The 20,609-nt window shown below is 40.1% G+C and overlaps 1 protein-coding gene across 3 annotated transcripts; it reads left to right on the top strand.

Annotated features, from left to right (window-relative positions):
* The first annotated feature begins 3,653 nt into the window (after window positions 1-3,653).
* Window positions 3,654-14,814, top strand: LOC131927541 (uncharacterized). 3 transcript variants are annotated; one of them, XM_059283257.1, is made up of 3 exons: window positions 3,654-3,938; window positions 4,230-4,277; window positions 13,463-14,813. In XM_059283257.1, the coding sequence occupies exons 2-3, from the start codon at window positions 4,265-4,267 to the stop codon at window positions 13,747-13,749; spliced, it is 300 nt and encodes a 99-aa protein (XP_059139240.1). In that variant the 5' UTR covers window positions 3,654-3,938; window positions 4,230-4,264; the 3' UTR covers window positions 13,750-14,813. The 3 variants fall into 3 exon arrangements, with proteins under 3 accessions (XP_059139240.1, XP_059139233.1, XP_059139248.1); XM_059283250.1 differs by having other exon boundaries at window positions 3,654-3,994; XM_059283265.1 differs by lacking the exon at window positions 3,654-3,938 and adding an exon at window positions 4,032-4,130 and having other exon boundaries at window positions 13,463-14,814.
* The last annotated feature ends 5,795 nt before the right edge of the window (window positions 14,815-20,609 follow it).

The following is a 20,609-nucleotide window of genomic DNA, read 5'->3' as shown; positions in this document are numbered from 1 at the left end:
TTCATGCAGCAATTGAGCATTATTGTACTAGTCTAGTAGTGTCTACGTTTACAACACGTATTAACAGCTGCATCAGTTTGCCATTCTAAAAATAACCATTACGATGCATCGCCATGTTTAAAAAACCTCTACGGGTAGTAACACTTGGCAAGAGGGGTGTTAAGTTTAAGGAAAATGTATTTGCTTACGAATAATTGAATTAGAAAATGTTATACATAAAACTTCACACATAATTACTTTATATATACAGTTTGAATCGTGTGATTAATTTAAAAAAAATTACAATACCGAACTAAATGCAACTGATGTGGCACCTCTATTTAAATTTACTTATGAGCAAACTGCGTAGTGGTGGGGAAATTTTGACAAGGACAACAACGTCATCACGATGAAGTAGTAGTATTCTTACAGTTTGGGCGATAGTGATTACGATTACAAATTATATGAAACAGTAACAACCTCCCTCCTCCATGGACCCCTCTGTAAAAACAAATATTGTCATAATACCACTGCTACTTATTAAAATCTGTTTCTGTAATATATATTTGTGTAATATATATTTGTGTAATGTATATGTATGTTTAGAACAGTCATCTAAAAAATGTTGGTTATCTCCCCCCCCCCCCCGACACACCTCACCACCACAATTGTGTAGAGCGACATTAATGTCACACCTAGGTATACACTGGGTTGGATAATTGACCTAAAGTGACCGGACAGTGGTGAATGAAGTTGAATCCGCCCCCCCCCCAACCCACCCCGAACTGATCTGTTAAGTAGGCCTACATGTAGAAAAACGCGTAATGATGTACCAAAGTACCATGCCGCCAGAAAATTTGCTTTTTAAACGTAAAACTCTGTGAATATTGTTTTTGCAATTACCAGTAAAAAGGTGTGTGATCAATACATTGATCTAACCCATACCTATCACTATGTTAAAAAATGATATTTAAAGAACACAAAGAAGCAGTAGTTAATTAAAATTATGATCTGAACTAAAAGACCGATATTTAGTTAAATGTAGGCTGTTATTCTGAATGTTTTTCTATTTATTGAAAAGCGTGGTTTTAAACCAACTCTGATTTCAAAAACTTTCATTGTGCTGTAATACTTTAGCATTTATGATGACGATATATTTAATTCTGATTATAGACAAAAATATTTTGTAAACACGAATAGTGTTATATATATATATAAAATACACGTATATAGAACGTGATAAAAATTCGGCGCCTTTTTTGCTCATTTCGCTCCCTGGATACGCCTCTGATGTATATATATATATATATATATATATATATATATATATATATATATATATATAACTTAAATAATCTGTTAAGAGCTTTCTCACAACTTAGTCATCTTACTGTTGTGTAATATGGTAAATCTTGCGATTCTGTGTTTGTATCTTTCAACGTGTTTCTGAACTATCTGTGGTTGAGCCCATGTGACCTTATGAAATTCAACATCTTCACCACAGGAATCAGTTCACTGCTAATGTCCATATATTTAGCAGACAAAGCTTTCTGGTGAATAATATACTACTGCAGGAACATTGGTTGTAGAACGTTTTTATCATTCGTTTGTCCAACCAAGCCTTTCTTTAGAACACTCATGTACTTTCCTCCATCGATTGTCAGGTCAATCCAAGTTATAATCAGCAATGTTTAAAAAAAATTCATTGAATATATCCTCTCCGGTAACAGTGCCATTATTGTTATGTAGGGAAGCCAGCTCTGGTGTTATGCTCATATCATGTCTTCATCCACACCTTTAATGAACACAAGCAGTTGAGAGGTGGAACAGCTGTCCAGCGACTCATCCATTGCAATTGAAAAAGGGCGATGAGTTATTCGACTTGATCAGTGAAACTCACTTGAAAATTGGACAAGGTCGCACACAGCTGGAAAAAAGCTGACGATAAAGTACAAAAATATCACTAAGGAAATCATTACTGTGTATCTTCGGTTGTGTAAGTCTTATCAGACAAAATTGTTTAATCCCAAGAAAGGTCTTGTTTCCAAACCTTTGATATTTAAAGAATTTAACTCAATATGCCAAGTGGATCTTATTGATATGCAAAGTAACCCAGACGGCAAATACAAGTTTACGAGCTGACCCGCGACGTAGTATACGCCGCCATCTTGTTGTTTTAATTTCTGCTTATCAGCAATTCATAATTTGTGAATTTAACAAATTCGACCGAGGTCGTGATGAACCTGGTGTTCTAAAACAACCGTATGCTAGAAGTGAGTTTTCCCTTCTTCACGAAAAACTGTTATCGGCACTGAGGAAAAATCAGTACGAAACATCGCATCTTAACAATCAATGTCCCGTGGCAAAGGCTACACTCGCTGCTATTGCACATCAAAGTGCACAACAAATCGCTGCAAGTGTAAAAACAACAAGCTACTATGTGATTATAAATGCCATCAAAGTTCATGTTCTTATAAAAAGTGATAGTATTGATTGAAAATATAGTGCAATAAAATAATTTGAATGTTGCTGTCATTTACTTTAAATTAATAATCAATAAAGACCTAATTTCATAATCACCGCGGTGTTAAAAACCAGCATCTGCTAATAATCTTCTAATCCGGGCTTTGGCCGGTCACCTCTATCCAGATAATCTTCTAATTCGGACCTTGGCCGGTCCACCATGGCCAGTCCGCGGACTGACCTGCCAAAGGCCGGAATCAAGTAAATTTTCGAACTTTGGCCGGTCAATATTGGCCAATGCGCACACTGGCTGACTTCGGGCTATGATTGTAAGACACACACACACATACACACACCCATTCACACACACACACATATATATATATATATATATATATATATATATATATATCAGTGGCGTAGCGAGGTCGGGTGTCACCCGGTGCGGCACTTAATGGTGTCACCCCCCCCAGAGGCATAGAGACCCTTCCCAGGGACAAACTTTCAAATTTTCGATTTGCACCCCCCCCCTCAAACTTTTGATTTGCACCCCCCCCTCGAGTTTTCGATTTGCACCCCCCTCAAACTTTCGATTTGCACCCCCCCCCCTCGAGTTTTCGATTTGCACCCCCCCTCAAACTTTCGATTTGCACCCCCCCCTCGAGTTTTTTTCTATATATTTTGCTATTTTTTGCCTTGGTGTCACCCCCCTAAATGGTGTCACCCGGTGCGGTCCGCACCCCCCGCCCCCCCCTCGCTACGCCCCTGATATATATATATATATATATATATATATATATATATATATATATACGGGCGAAGCTTGGAGGCGGCCAATTTAAGCATTGGTCAATACCACCTCGCATTGACCGCCCAATGTCCATTTTTCTTACGGACATTCTCAAGTCCGTTTGCAAGTCCGATGAAGTTTATGAGCCGATTTTGGGTGTTTGTTTACCATAGTTTTGATGATGAAATGAGATATTATTTTGATTATTATTAGAAGTAAATGACACAAACATCCAAATTATTTTATTCTACTTAATTTTATTTTCAATCTATGTTTTCACTTGTTACTACTAGATCAGCTTTTACACCATTTAGAATTACATAGTAGGTTGGGTTTTTTTTTGCGGCTGAGGTGGGCGAACCGTACCGGTGTGCTATTTGTATTACCATCATTTCGCTTAAAATTATAAAATCATAGATCTAGCACCATTATAACCTGAAACTATGATATTGGCATTCAACAACTATAACAATCAATAGAAAAAAAATCATCGAGGGGCGTTTTCTAATCTCCTGACCCACGTATTGCGCGAGCCGGACTTGATCAACCACAAGTGATCTCATACGGCAAGGTGCAGGCGGTGGGGAGGGATACAAAAGTAGCACGCTTTATTTTTACCTTTACCAGGTAGACTTATTCTGTTAGCGGATACGTCGAATGCTTTCATTGATGAACCTAAACTGATTTTACTTGTGATATTGGAGAGGTGACTTTTTCTCTCGATATTTGAAATAATAATTTAAAAAAAAAACTAATTTAAAAGTAAGTAAAGAAATAATTTTTATAATAATTTAGAAATAACGGAACCCTCCCTAGTGAAGCCATTGAAAAGCAGAAGTTGAACCAAATCGTTAATTCAGTTAAAAAACACGGGATTATTTATATTTTCTCGAACAAGGTGGTTACTATTTGTAGATCTAGTTAACCAAGTATGATATCTTGATGTCTAAAACTTGATTCATTGATTACCTGTCGGTTGCTATTTTTTATATTTCAGGTAACTTGGTTTAAATACAAAGATAACACGAAGACATGTCAAAATCAGGTATTCAGCATTTCATAAAATATACGTGTCATTATCTCATAAATAGTGATATATTATGTTAAGAAAACATGAGAAGTAAATTTATAAATTTAAATTTTGGGCGTGAAAATCACGTGAGTTCGCTGATACCACCGACAAGCGTGCGGGAGTGATTTTTCTTGTCATTTAACAGCGGCCTTTGGAATTGTGTGGGGATGTATTTTCTTGTCATTTAACAGCGGCCTTTGGAATTGTGTGGGGATGTATTTTCTTGTCATTTAACAGCGGCCTTTGGAGTTGTCGCATAGTTATTCTTTTTTTCTAACACAATTTAGTCGGTTTTTTTTTTTTTTTATTTACCCCCATTCACTCTATGGGCTATAAACTGTCCCTGAAACAAAATAAACAACTTTAGTTAAAGCGTTTATATAAACATTGCTGTGTTCTTATGAATTCCTACATTTAAAAAAAAATCCTATCAAGCCTGTATCTGGATTCAAAGGCTACCATGGCAACTGAATAAATAATATACGTCTTTGGTTGTATAGAAATAAAGTCTGCGTTCGTCGTACATTTAGATAAACTGTGTTTATAAATCTCAGGCAACAGATCAATAAACATTAGTCTCGTTCTGAGGAGAGATGCATTAAGCTAAATGACACACACACACACACACACGCGAAAATCTACACAAAATACACGAACTTAGCAAGACTAAGAATCAAACTCACACTTAAAAATTTATGTAGTTGATAATTTGAAATCCGTGCCACTGTATATTTTTTTAAATGTCGAATACTTTACTATTATTTAGCTTTTAAAGTGGAAATGAACGTGCGGCTATGATAACAAAAGCACTTCGATTGCTTATCGACATCTGGGTTAAAAATCAATACAACCTTTTAGCATGAACAGAAAACGATAGATTAGTTCTCCAGAAGAAATAGCCAATAGGATGATAGAGCTGTTATGTAGGTTCACTTTGAAAAACACGTGATTTTCCAAAGATATTTATTTTCACGTGTGTTCTTTTTATTTGTTTGTTTGTGGGTGTGTGGCAAATCTTGTAACTCAATTTTGACCCACTTCTAATGCAGCGATTTCGTTCAAACTTTCCAGATAACTTCTTCTTCGATGAAATAAAGAATATCTCATTTTTAATCTAATTAGATTATTAGATAGACATTTACTCATTAAAATTTAGTTAATGATTTCGAAACCAATGGCAGCTAACAAGATTAAGCTCGAGTGATCGCTTGATCACCTTGCTGTCGGTGGTGAACTGTTGCTCACGGACGGTTGCTTTTCAGTATTTTCTCAGTATTTTCACGAATTTTATCTTTGTCGTAGATCTATGTGGTGTCGACTTCATAAAGAACGACTGAAAACAAATGTATTTAAAAAAAAGAAAATGAAAAAAGACAATAAACAACAAATTATAATTATTATAACAAAGCTTTTAAAGGCACCGAAAATAAAATAAACCTAATTTGCTTCCTTTCCTAATAGACCAAAACATACTAGTTTTATTTTCTTATTTTAAGTGCATTTAAAAGTTTGTTATTACAAAGTTTTTAAAATTATTTTTTAATGTCTTTTACAGAGTATAAAAATATAGGTGCTTTTGTTTGTTACTGTCTGTAGGGATGTAGGGGCTTTTGTTTGTTACTGACTAGGGATGTAGGGGCTTTTGTTTGTTACTGTCTGTAGGGATGTAGGGGCTTTTGTTTGTTACTGGCTGTATGGATGTAGGGGCTTTTGTTTGTTACTGACTAGAGATGTAGGGGCTTTTGTTTGTTACTGGCTGTAGTGATGTAGGGGCTTTTGTTTGTTACTGACTAGGGATGTAGGGGCTTTTGTTTGTTACTGTCTGTAGGGATGTAGGGGCTTTTGTTTGTTACTGACTGTAGGGATGTAGGGGCTTTTGTTTGTTACTGTCTGTAGGGATGTAGGGGCTTTTGTTTGTTACTGACTAGAGATGTAGGGGCTTTTGTTTGTTACTGTCTGTAGGGATGTAGGGGCTTTTGTTTGTTACTGGCTGTAGTGATGTAGGGGCTTTTGTTTGTTACTGACTAGAGATGTAGGGGCTTTTGTTTGTTACTGGCTGTAGTGATGTAGGGGCTTTTGTTTGTTACTGACTGTATGGATGTAGGGGATTTTGTTTGTTACTGTCTGTAGGGATGTAGGGGCTTTTGTTTGTTACTGACTAGAGATGTAGGGGCTTTTGTTTGTTACTGACTGTAGGGATGTAGGGGCTTTTGTTTGTTACTGGCTGTAGGGATGTAGGGGCTTTTGTTTGTTACTGACTGTATGGATGTAGGGGCTTTTGTTTGTTACTGACTGTAGGGATGTAGGGGCTTTTGTTTGTTACTGACTAGGGATGTAGGGGCTTTTGTTTGTTACTGACTGTAGGGATGTAGGGGCTTTTGTTTGTTACTGGCTGTAGGGATGTAGGGGCTTTTGTTTGTTACTGACTAGGGATGTGTAAGGGCTTTTGTTTGTTACTGGCTGTAGTGATGTAGGGGCTTTTGTTTGTTACTGACTGTAGGGATGTAGGGGCTTTTGTTTGTTACTGGCTGTAGGGATGTAGGGGCTTTTGTTTGTTACTGACTAGGGATGTGTAAGGGCTTTTGTTTGTTACTGGCTGTAGTGATGTAGGGGCTTTTGTTTGTTACTGACTGTAGGGATGTAGGGGCTTTTGTTTGTTACTGGCTGTAGGGATGTAGGGGCTTTTGTTTGTTACTGACTAGGGATGTGTAAGGGCTTTTGTTTGTTACTGGCTGTAGGGATGTAGGGGCTTTTGTTTGTTACTGACTGTATGGATGTAGGGGCTTTTGTTTGTTACTGACCGTAGGGAGCCCCCCTCCCCCCGAACGAAATGGAATTTATATAGAAAATATATAAATTTAACAGTGTCCGCCCCCACCCCCCGTAAAAAGTCTACCGCCCCCCCCCCTCGAACGAAATGGAATTTATATAGAAAATATATACATTTAACAGTGTCCGCCCCCCCCCCCCCGAAGAAAGTCTACCCCGCCCCCCGAAAATTTCAAGTGCCCCCCCCCCCCCCCCCCCCCGGAGAAAAAAGTCTGGAAGACTGAACATGACTGGCATTGTGAGGCTCGGACTATGCAGAACAGGTCCAGTGTTTCTTCCAGACTTTTTTCTCCGGGGGGGGGGGGGGGGGCTCTTGAAATTTTCGGGGGGAGGGGGGAGGGGCGGTAGACTTTCTTCGGGGGGGGGGGGCGGACACTGTTAAAAGTATATATTTTCTATATAAATTATATAAATTTCATTTCCTTCGGGGGGGGGGGGGGCGAAGCCCCCCCCCCCCCCCCCACCCCCCGAAGAGATGCCTGGAAGAAACTCTGAACAGGTCCATTCTGAGTACCCACTGCTTTATAGATGAAGAACTAAACACTGTAGCAATATATTTTTTTGTATTTAAAAATGATATTGGACTGATGATGTTAAAAATAGATATCATTCCACCGAATAGTGAAGTTAAATTAGTTCAAATAGTATCATTCCACCGAATAGTGAAGTTAAATTAGTTAAAATAGTATCATTCCACCGAATAGTGAAGTTAAATTAGTTCAAATAGTATCATTCCATCGCAGAAGAGAAATGAAAAAGCCTAAGGCTCAATCAGCATCGGCGGACTTGGCGCCATCCTTTCTGATGAGAGAATAAAGCAAGAAATATAGAAATATGTGCCAAAACAACAACACCAAGTGACTTAAGAAGCTTTTCGCGTTCTACAAAAAGAATTCTACTGGCACATAAGTTAAACTCATGCTGTCACTGGCCATGTCTGGGTAAGGATGCGAGGCGTGGACCCTCAGCAGTAATAATAATTCTATTGCTATAATTCATGTATATATGTGGTCGGTATATCGCTTCTTTGATGAAATATTAAACCTTATGTAAACATAACAAGAATGTAGGTTCTGGTAATGAGATGTCTACGCAGATTCTTAGGAATCCTATACAGATATCACATATTAAGAGATCAGTGAAATGGTCTCTAATGTGATTGGTCCATTTGAGCGTTTACTGAAGATTGTTTAAACAAGAAAACTGAGATTGTACGGTAACGCCAAAGAGAAATGCAAGACATTGCACCAGGAGGGAGAAGATGGGAAAGCAAAAACGTGATTAGATTGAGGTTATCAAATATCGGACCGGGCCGCCCGTTGCCGAGCTACTCAGAGCAGTAGAGGACCGAGAGAGATGGCAGAGCAGTAGAGGACCGAGAGAGATCGCAGAAAGTTATGAGCAAATAAACTGGTGCCCAACGACCCTAATTAGGGTTAATGGACTATAAATTGCTTGATTGAATGGATTACAATTTGTTATAAAATGTAAAGGATTAGACTGGAAAAACCAACATGTACATCAAAACGTTTGTTTCAAGTAAGGCAAACGTTTTGTTCTTGGCTCATGATTTACAACGTGCACGACTGTGTGACCCACCAAGCCGAGCTCCGTATGATTTACAACGTGCACGACTGTGTGACCCACCAAACCGAGCTCCGTATGATTTACAACGTGCACGACTGTGTGACCCACCAAGCCGAGCTCCGTATGATTTACAACGTGCACGACTGTCTGACGTCACCAAGCCGAGCTCCGTATGATTTACAACGTGCACGACTGTGTGACCCACCAAACCGAGCTCCGTATGATTTACAACGTGCACGACTGTGTGACCCACCAAACCGAGCTCCGTATGATTTACAACGTGCACGACTGTGTGACCCACCAAGCCGAGCTCCGTATGATTTACAACGTGCACGACTGTCTGACGTCACCAAGCCTAGCTCCGTATGATTTACAACGTGCACGACTGTGTGACCCACCAAGCCTAGCTCTGTATGATTTACAACGTGCACGACTGTGTGACGTCACCAAGCCGAGCTCCGTATGATTTACAACGTGCACGACTGTTTGACCCACCAAGCCTAGCTCTGTATGATTTACAACGTGCACGACTGTGTGACCCACCAAACCGAGCTCCGTATGATTTACAACGTGCACGACTGTGTGACCCACCAAACCGAGCTCCGTATGATTTACAACGTGCACGACTGTGTGACCCACCAAACCGAGCTCCGTATGATTTACAACGTGCACGACTGTCTGACGTCACCAAGCCGAGCTCCGTATGATTTACAACGTGCACGACTGTGTGACCCACCAAACCGAGCTCCGTATGATTTACAACGTGCACGAGTTACAACGTGCACGAGTGTGTGACCCACCAAACCGAGCTCCGTATGATTTACAACGTGCACGAGTTACAACGTGCACGAGTGTGTGACCCACCAAACCGAGCTCCGTATGATTTACAACGTGCACGAGTTACAACGTGCACGAGTGTGTGACCCACCAAGCCGAGCTCTGTACCTACAGAAAATCTGATCAAACTGAGGATCCTAATCAATGAAATGTAAACCCTACCCGCAGAAAAACGCCGATACTCATGGAAGACAGCTTTACTAATGAATCATACAAACTATTGATCTAGCCTATTCATTAGCGGGTAATTATATTTTTTCCCTTTATAAGCTGGTTATAATTCATAATTCAAATACCCGCACTTAATACATATCGATTGTTAATCACATCAGCAACTAATTATTAGATCGTTACTCGAAATTTCAGCGCATAGCATCATTAGCTTCCCTACGTTGTATTATAAGAGGCCATTTGGCCTGTTATGTTTTATTAGCTCTAATTTTGCAACCGTCTAGAACAGACACCTTATTTCGGAACAAGCTACAATCTGACACAGGGTTTCTTTCAGATGGGGGAGGGGGGGTGTTAACACTAATTAAATTTTCTATATACAATTCTGTTTTGTCACTTTTTAAATTTTTTTTCTTTATTTTTATTTTTTGTCTATGGTGGTGAACTTAATATGGAGAGGGGCGGTGGGCTTATTGTGGGGAGAAGGGTGTGCCCCCCCGTCCCCCCTCCCCACAGAGAGATGTCCATAATGTACAGTCGTCTGGTACGTACAAACACACGTGTCCAGACTGTGCAACCATCTTGCACTAAAAACGCACTTGTCAATAATTTGCAGATACCACGCACATACAAACCCACATGTTCAAGATGTGCAGACATCACGCACATACAAACCCACATGTTCAAGATGTGCAGACACCACGCACATACAAACCCACATGTTCAAGATGTGCAGACATCACGCACATACAAACCCACATGTTCAAGATGTGCAGACACCACGCACATACAAACCCACATGTTCAAGATGTGCAGACACCACGCACATTCAAACCCACATGTTCAAGATGTGCAGACACCACGCACATACAAACCCACATGTTCAAGATGTGCAGACACCACGCACATACAAACCCACATGTTCAAGATGTGCAGACACCACGCACATACAAACCCACATGTTCAAGATGTGCAGACATCACGCACATACAAACCCACATGTTCAAGATGTGCAGACACCACGCACATACAAACCCACATGTTCAAGATGTGCAGACACCACGCACATACAAACCCACATGTTCAAGATGTGCAGACACCACGCACATACAAACCCACATGTTCAAGATGTGCAGACACCACGCACATACAAACCCACATGTTCAAGATGTGCAGACACCACGCACATACAAACCCACATGTTCAAGATGTGCAGACACCACGCACATACAAACCCACATGTTCAAGATGTGCAGACACCACGCACATACAAACCCACATGTTCAAGATGTGCAGACACCACGCACATACAAACCCACATGTTCAAGATGTGCAGACACCACGCACATACAAACCCACATGTTCAAGATGTGCAGACACCACGCACATACAAACTCACATGTTCAAGATGTGCAGACACCACGCACATACAAACCCACATGTTCAAGATGTGCAGACACCACGCACATACAAACCCACATGTTCAAGATGTGCAGACACCACGTACATACAAACCCACATGTCCAAAATATATTTTGCCTTGATATTGACCTCTGATCACAGTCTAACTAAGGAGACAGTAAGACCCACTCAACAGCTAGTAGATAACATTTTTATCAAAACAGCAAAACTAGCCAAGCAGGACGCCCAATTCACGGATACCAAGAGCTAAGATAGCCGCTCTGGAACTCTGGGCACCAAACCGCGTATTTTTATCAACTCTTCAAAGCTCATGGCACTCGGATGAACGGTGTTAAACCGCATCCGACTTTTTAACTATACCGTATACAGAGAATAAAATCGCACCCTCCCGGGTCGCCGCCTTTGCGAAATTAAAAATTATTTTTTTTTGCAGAAACCTCCCCAGAAGTATTCTCAACAACTTCCCAAAGTTTCATGGCAATCGGATGAAAGGTGTAGTAAAGCATAAAAGACAAACACACACATTGCTTTTTATATAAAGTCAATTTTCAAAAGATTTCTGTTAACCGGAAGTTGTACTTTAGTCTATTTCCATGGGAACTTATACCTTGCGTACCTTAAGATAGATAGGCGTGACCCAAAGGTCAACCCATTTGAAAAGGCGCATATTTGACGACAAGGCATGACACGCATGTTTTGTTTGACAGCCTGCACGAGGCACAGTTGACATCAATGGGCGTTTTATCAAGTGATTTGGGCAGCTGTCATTAAACGCGTATACTTCTGACTATTGCAGTGTTTTCCACACAGCGAGGGTCTATTGGAACCTCACGCCATCACAGCAGACCATACCGGACCACACCGTCTAAAAATCGATGCCTCATTAAAGCAACGTGCTGCTATTTTAGTAACTAAACTATCCATTCTTCTCTATTTAACAAGCAGGTAGAATTCTAGTAAAACACGGGTATAAAACAACAACAAATAGAACCCAATATTGACGTTGAACGAATATTTGCTCCATACTCTTCTTTTTCACCATCTATTGAAGGATAACATTTTTTTTACAGTCGCATTGTTACTTTAAAAACCACTAAAAATAAAAATGCTAGTGAAACGGAAAAAAATAGCTCGAAATTCTAGACTGTTTTGATTGCTCATTAACTGATCAAAGGTAATCTATCACTAGATCTATCAGTGAGATCACTAGAAACAGCAAGTAATGAAGTTTTCTGTTCAAATAAAATAGTAGAGTGCCAAAATTAAATGTTTTATTCTCGGGGTTGGCCTACTTGTAAGATACGACTCTTCCTCCGCTTTGGACTGTATTGTACCCATAGCTTTCCAACTCATGACAAATTCATGTCCAGATATTTAGCTTGATTAATAATAATTAAGCTAAGTTAATAATTTAAACTACATGGTTTTAAACTACATGGTTTGAAAAGAGTTTTTGTAGGTTGAGTCACCATAACTTATCACAAGTATTGATTTTCACCAAAGCTCCTCTTTGAACAGTTATCGATTAGCTTTTAGAAACACACACTAACGCCGCGCATTACTACTGGATTTAATGCATCCTTGCCAGCGTCAACCTCATCCCAGTAAAACGTTTGCAACCTGTCCTGGACAGTTTGTGTCAACACTGTGCGTCACATCCGGCCAACACTAGAACGAAAAGCAAATCAATAAATACTGCGGTTCAGCTTTTCGAAGATGCTTTTAAAAATAACAAACAATTTTCGCAGCACTCGAGAACAAATAATTGGGAAGAAGTCAGTGTGACATTGACATGTCAGAGAGTATTAAACATAGCTGCGCCGGGATGTTCTACACTGCGCAGAGATCGAAGATTCATTCATTCCTTACCATTCGCCCGAAAATCGTTTTCCGTTAGAAAAATATTTCAGTTTTAAAAAAAAAAGCTGATCTAGGTTTTGATATAGGCCTACTAGCTAGTTCCACGGGGACTGAAATAGTACGAAGAGTAACATGAGACAACGACCTTTCTTATTTGTTACACCTTAGGTCACAAGGTACTTTCAAAAGATCGTAGCAGTCCGTCGTGTTTTGGGTCAATTATGAACATGCGTGACTTTTTTCTTCATAAAAAACTGGACGTATAGAATCTGATTACTTCACGAACTTACTAGAGGTTTTGTTGTTATAAAATAACCTTCCGAAAGTCTTAGTTTGGAATAGTTTTCACGCAGCCGATCAATAGTAGTGATTATTAATAGCATGGTCTGCATTTAAAGATTTCTTTCATCAGGCTAGCTCATGTAAACTGTATTTGAATGTATATTCCACAGCGGAGCCAACCATATCTCCAGAGAAAACAGGACAAGACGAGAAGAGAATGGAACAAAGACAACATGAAAACTGTGCGGGTCAAAAGGACGATGATGAGTTCCAGATTGCGGCTGATTTAACTTTGTACGCAAACCCCTTGAGATGCTTACACACGCACCACAAAAAAACAGAAACTCACTCCGGCAACTCCAGCCATAAGACAGAGACAGAAGAAGCCGCGGAGCAGGCGGGAGACATCATAGCAGCCGATCTGACCATGTATGGGAGCCCTTTAGATGACAACTGACATATCAGCCGATGGGAGCCCTTTAGATGACAACTGACATAGCAGCCGATCTGACCATGTATGGGAGCCCTTTAGATGACAACTGACATAGCAGCCGATGGGAGCCCTTTAGATGACAACTGACATAGCAGCCAGAGTTTCTTCCAGGCATCTCTTCGGGGGGTCGAAGCCCCCCGAAAATTTTTACCGCCCCCCCCCCCCCCCCCGAACGAAATGAAATTTATATAATTTATATAGAAAATATATACTTTTAACAGTGTCCGCCCCCCCGAAGAAAGTCTACCGCCCACCCCCCCCCGGAGAAAAAAGTCTGGAAGAAACACTGATAGCAGCCGATCTGACCATGTATGGGAGCCCTTTAGATGACAACTGGGATTTAAATTCACTTATTTTCATGTATTGAAAAGGGTAACTTTATTAAGGCACAGTCAACATATAATAAAAATATACACGGAAATTTATTTGAAAATAAAAGCAGTGTTTTCTAGACTACATAGCCTGCATCATGGTTTCTGTTTCCTAAATTACAGTAAGATAAGGTTAGAGGAAAAACAGACAGCTTATTGGCCTTGAAAGCTCTAAATTGTAAAAACTATTTATAATGCAAAAATGCATCTAAAATGACATTGTAATTTGTTTTTACAACCCATTTTGGCGCCCCCTAAGGTCGGCGCCCGGGAACATATGTACCCCCCCTGCCCCCCCCCCCTCCCCACATCGCTACGCCTCTGATCACTATTATTTACTATTGTTTGTTTTTTTAGCAATTGCAGGTCAATATTTTTTTAACTGCTTAAACTGTGTTTAATAATACACTTTTAAATGAAAAAAAAAAGATGTAACGCCACACTTTCTTTCTTCGCTATCGTCACAAAAGTCCTAAGTTTTCTTTAGGTGTGTGACGTCATTCAAGGTGCTTCATTAGGCTGGTGCTTTATTCTTTGTAGCCTGTAGGCTGTGTATGGCTTGTATTTGCATATCTCTTTGTTTTCTCTTTCTTTCCTAGAACGATCAATAAAAATAATTTTCCCAGTTAATGTTTTAAATTTTCATTAGCAATCTTAATGCGAGTGGTTATACATTTTTAAATAAGTGTTTAAATTGTTGCATTTTAAAGTTGTTTAACTACTCACTATATTATGACTACAAATAAACACATTCACCGGTCTACTACGATTGTCCGGAAGTCATTTACTGTCTGAGGTCCATCTCGAATGCCGTTTTTCTTCTCTTTATTGACTTTATCTTCTCTCTCTCTCTCTGCTCTCTCTCTCACACTGCTCTCGCTCTCACTGCTCTCTCTCTCACACTGCTCTCGCTCTCACTGCTCTCTCCCTCTCTCACTGCTCCCCTCTCTCACTGCTCTCTCTCTCACTGCTCTCTCTCTCTCACTGCTCTCTCTCTCACTGCTCTCTCTCTCACTGCTCTCTCTCTCACTGCTCTCTCTCTCACTGCTCTCTCTCTCACACTGTTCTCTCTCTCTCACTGCTCTCTCTCACACTGCTCTCTCTCTCACTGCTCTCTCTCACACTGTTCTCTCTCTCTCATTGCTCTCTCTCTCTCACTGCTCTCTCTCACTGTTCTCTCTCTCACTGCTCTCTCTCTCACTGCTCTCTCTCTCACGGCTCTATCTCTCTCACTGCTCTCTCTCACACGGCTCTCTCTCTCACTGCTCTCTCTCTCACTGTTCTCTCTCTCACTGCTCTCTCTCTCACTGCTCTCTCTCTCACACGGCTCTCTCTCACTGCTCTCTCTCTCTCACACGGCTCTCTCTCTCACTGCTCTCTCTCTCACACGGCTCTCTCTCACTGCTCTCTCTCTCACGGCTCTATCTCTCTCACTGCTCTCTCTCACACGGCTCTCTCTCTCACTGCTCTCTCTCTCACTGTTCTCTCTCTCACTGCTCTCTCTCTCACTGCTCTCTCTCTCACACGGCTCTCTCTCACTGCTCTCTCTCACGGCTCTCTCTCACTGCTCTCTCTCTCTCACTGTTCTCTCTCTCACTGCTCTCTCTCTCACTGCTCTCTCTCTCACTGCTCTCTCTCACGGCTCTCTCTCTCACTGCTCTCTCTCTCACACGGCTCTCTCTCTCACTGCTCTCTCTCACACTGCTCTCTCTCTCACTGCTCTCTCTCTCATGGCTCTCTCTCTCACTGCTCTCTCTCTCACTGCTCTCTCTCTCACACTGCTCTCTCTCTCACTGCTCTCTCTCTCACTGCTCTCTCTCTCATTGCTCTCTCTCTCTCACTGCTCTCTCTCTCTCACTGCTCTCTCTCTCACACTGTTCTCTCTCTCTCACTGCTCTCTCTCTCTCACTGCTCTCTCTCTCACTGCTCTCTATCACACTGCTCTCTATCTCACACTGCTCTCTCCCACTGCTCTCTCACACTGCACTCTCTCTCCCACTGTTCTCTCTCTCTCTCACTGTTCTCTCTCTCTCTCTGCTCTCTCTCTCTCTCACTGCTCTCTCTCTCTCACTCACTGCTCTCTCTCTCTCACTGCTCTCTCTCTCTCACTGCTCTCTATCACACTGCTCTCTCCCACTGCTCTCTCTCACTGCTCTCTCACACTGCACTCTCTCTCCCACTGTTCTCTCTCTCTCTCTCTCTCACTGTTCTCTCTCTCACACTGTTCTCTCTCTCACTGTTCTCTCTCTCACTGCTCTCTATCACACTGCTCTCTATCACACTGCTCTCTCTCACTGCTCTCTCCCACTGCTCTCTCTCACTGCTCTCTCACACTGCACTCTCTCTCACTGCTCTCTATCACACTGCTCTCTCTCTCACTGCTCTCTCCCACTGCTCTCTCTCACTGCTCTCTCACACTGCACTCTCTCTCCCACTGTTCTCTCTCTCTCTCACTGTTCTCTCTCTCACACTGTTCTCTCTCTCTCACTGTTCTCTCTCTCTTACTGCTCTCTCTCTCACTGCTCTCTCTCACTGCTCTCTATCACACTGCTCTCTATCACACTGCTCTCTCTCTCTCATTGCTCTCTCTCTCTCACTGCTCTCTCTCTCACTGCTCTCTCTCACTGCTCTCTCTCTCTCATTGCTCTCTCTCTCTCGCTGCTCTCCCTCTCACTGCTTTCTCTCTCACACTGCTCTCTCTCTCTCTCATTGCTCTCTCTCTCTCACTGCTCTCTCTCTCGCTGCTCTCTCTCTCTCACTGCTCTCTCTCTATCACACTGCTCTCTTTCTCATTGCTCTCTCTCTCACACTGCTCTCTCTCTCACACTGCTCTCTCTCTCACACTGCTCTCTCTCTCTCACACTGCTCTCTCTCTCTCACTACTCTCTCTCTCACTGCTCTCTCTCTCTCACTCACTGCTCTCTCTCTCACTGCTCTCTCTCTCACTCGCTGCTCTCTCTCACACTGCTCTCTCTCTCACTGCTCTATCTCTCTCACACTGCTCTCTATCTCTCACACTGCTCTCTCTCACTGCTCTCTCTCTCTCACTGCTCTCTCTCTCACTGCTCTCTCTCTCTCACTGTTCTCTCTCCCTCTCTCTCACACACTGCTCTCTCTCTCTCACTGCTCTCTCTCACACGGCTCTCTCTCACTGCTCTCTCTCTCACTGCTCTCTCTCTCACTACTCTCTCTCTCTCTCTCACACTATCTCCCACACTGCTCTCTCTCTCACTGCTCTCTCTCTCACTACTCACTGCTCTCTCTCTCACACTATCTCCCACACTGCTCTCTCTCACTGCTCTCTCTCTCTCTCACTACTCACTGCTCTCTCTCACACTGCTCTCTCTCTCTCACTACTCACTGCTCTCTCTCACACTGCTCTCTCACACTATCTCCCACACTGTTGTCTGTTGCACACTAAGGTCTGTCTCTCACTGTGTGGGATTGTTGTAAATTCTAGTAACATTTTTGACCCACTTTTAATGCACCTTTTTCTGTATGAATTCCTTTCCTAGGACAACGCAAGAAATCGGACGTAGACTAAAAAAAAATTCATAAAAAACGTTTTAAAAACAAGCTTTTATGTAATGATGCACTAAAAAGAAGAAAATAAATTATAGACTACTATTTCAATAACTATAAAGAAAAGCGTGGGTCACTTTAGTATCTATTGGATACCTTTACTAATGTTAAGGAAGACACCCACGCTTTTCTTTATAGTTATTTAAATAGTAGTCAATAATTTATTTTCTACTTTTTAGTTCATCATTACATAAAAGCTTGTTATTAAAACGTTTTTTATGAATTTTTTTTTTCAGTACTTTACATGTTTTATTTACAATAGAGTTACATGACTAAAAACCATTGCGCGCCTACTGAACATCACGTTCAGTAGGCGCGCAATGGTTTTTGAACGCAGCCATTACGTGATGGCGCAGCTATTGAAGGTGATGACGCGTGTGGTGTGGTTGGCTAGACATGCCTACTAATTCGGTCCAAATTTTAATTAATTCATAAAAAATTAATTAGGCATCCAATTAAGTCAAATTTAGTTTCAGATTGCATTGTCTTCATGTCTTGACCCACGTGCCAACTGTGAATCGTATCGGTCAAGTAGAACTGTCCGAATTTTCACTCCTGCGTTTCCGTCTAGACAGACTGACGACAGAGGAAGTGAGTTAAATAAAAGCTTGTAAAAACAGCTTTCGTTTAAAAGAAATCGATTAAATAGAAAACTACACATTTAATATAATACAAATGAAATTTCGTCAACCTAACTTAAACAGTAATCAAGTTATCGTGTTCACAATCACACAAATTGCAAAAACTTTGCAATTTTTTTTCCGGATCCGCAAGGATGTAAATTGTCAAATTTACCCGATTTAGATTTCTTACACAATTTCAATACATTTAGTAGGGAGGTGTAAAAGTCTGAAAAAGTTTCAAAATATGTTAATAATTTACCAGGATTACAATACTTCATCTATACTCTGTGTACGAGAAAGTAAAATTCAGCTACATTTTGAGAAAAAAAAATGGCTGACTTGGTAGAGAAAATGGAAATGCCGTAAAGAACGCGGTCAGTGGTGAGAAGTGCGACATATTGTCCCACTTCTTACCAAAACTAAATAAAAATAAACCGGGAGTGATCTCCCCTAAACTTTCTCGAATATTCTTATATAAAATAACAGGGGATGGGAACTCGGGCTTTAGACATGATTTTTAATCCATTTTAAATACTTAAAGTTTTAAAAATAGAATAAAATCTCGTAGACAAAAGATTGCACACCAAGTGAACGCCAAATTTAAAAAGTGCATAATAGTGCGCAATATTATTAGTACTTTAAAAATTTACATTAGTTTTTTGAGAAATCGGAAGTAGCATAAATTAGTACTTCCGGGCAACGGAAATTACTCAAAATTTGACAGAAGGTAGAGAATTAGATTTTATACTTACATGTGAAATTTCATTTATCTATCTGAAATAGTACTCAAGTTATAGGCTTTTGAAAAATTCAAAGTAAAAAAAAGTACCACTTCCGGTTATCGGAAATCGCTCAAAAGTTGATACGGATCTACGATTTTGATAAAATACTTATATATGAAATTTCATCAACCTAGCTGTAACGGTACTCATGTTATCGTGTTTACACACGGACAGACAGACACACAGACATACGGACAGAATTGCAAAGCCCAGTTTTTCAGACTGGATTACGCATAAAACCTCTTAATTTTGATAAATCTGGATTGATAATTTTTGCCCGATTAAAATAAGTCCTCTATACTTTGGATGTGATGAAGGACTGAGGTGTGATACGGTGAAAATTGTTAAAATTTCAAGTGATTTTTGTGCACGATTATAATACTTTCTCTATACTTCGTATATACGAGAAAGTAAAAATCTTCGTTGTAATTAGCTCAACATAAACAAAAATTAATTCAATCTAATATATAAAATTCTATTCTGTTTGTTTGTTACCGAGGTAGCGAGACTAAATTAATGATTTAAAAAATTAATAGTGAAAGTGTTAAAAATTCTAGGCATGTCCATCGTACATAATTTAAAAAATATATCACCTTTCACAAAAATTCTAATTGTGTTAAAATTATTTATATTTACTCATTACGTCCCTTGATAAATTAGGAAAACACAATTACTTCCCTTTATTAAAAAAGCATTACATCTTTGTAAAAATTTAATTTTATAAGCTACTTTTTATTACTTTGTTATTTTTTTAAATAATGGCGATTACACATTTTGGCTCTCCCCTCCCCGTCCCACATAGATAGCCCCAACCGCTAGTAGTCCGTCTTAATGGTAAAGCGCCGCTCCTGAATCTTCTTCAGGGTTAAAACTATTTGTACATATCTATATCTAATATATAAAGCTCAGTTCTGTATGTAATGCATTTGTATGTCGTTGGAATTGTACGATTTTAAGTGTTAGAAAAATTATCGTGCGCATTTGTCTAAATTTATGAGCTAAAAAATTACCATTGAAAGTGTTGGGAAATAATTTTCATTTTTCAAATTATAGTAATAATTGTCGGCATGTTCATTAAACACAAGTTTTTAAAAAAATATCATCTTTTACAAAAATTCTAATTATGTCTTTATTTAGTCCTATAGCACTTACTTCCCTTTGATAAATTAGGAAAAACACAATTACTTCCCTTTATAAAACCACTGCATTCCGTGAAAATAATTTACTTTTTAATTACTTTGTTTTGGTGTTGGGAAAAAAAATAATTACATAATTAGCGGGGATTGATCAAGTGCAAATGTTGTAGGTATTTTACGGATAAGCTTGGAGTATTAAAATTGTTTATTAAATTGAAACAGGCGCGTTCGTTTAAGTGAGTGCAAAAGACTGTGAATAAGTTGGGGTACTATAGTCGTTCATTAAGCTAAAACAGGTGATTCCGCCCCGGGCGTTTATGTTCGCGTTAG

The sequence above is a fragment of the Physella acuta genome, unplaced genomic scaffold (genome assembly GCF_028476545.2).
Source record: "Physella acuta isolate Inbredline_101_S28 unplaced genomic scaffold, ASM2847654v3 ptg000088l, whole genome shotgun sequence".
Classification (NCBI taxonomy): Eukaryota; Metazoa; Mollusca; class Gastropoda; family Physidae; genus Physella; species Physella acuta.
The sequence above is the reverse complement of the archived record's forward strand: the minus strand, read 5'-3'. Positions and strand labels throughout refer to the sequence as shown.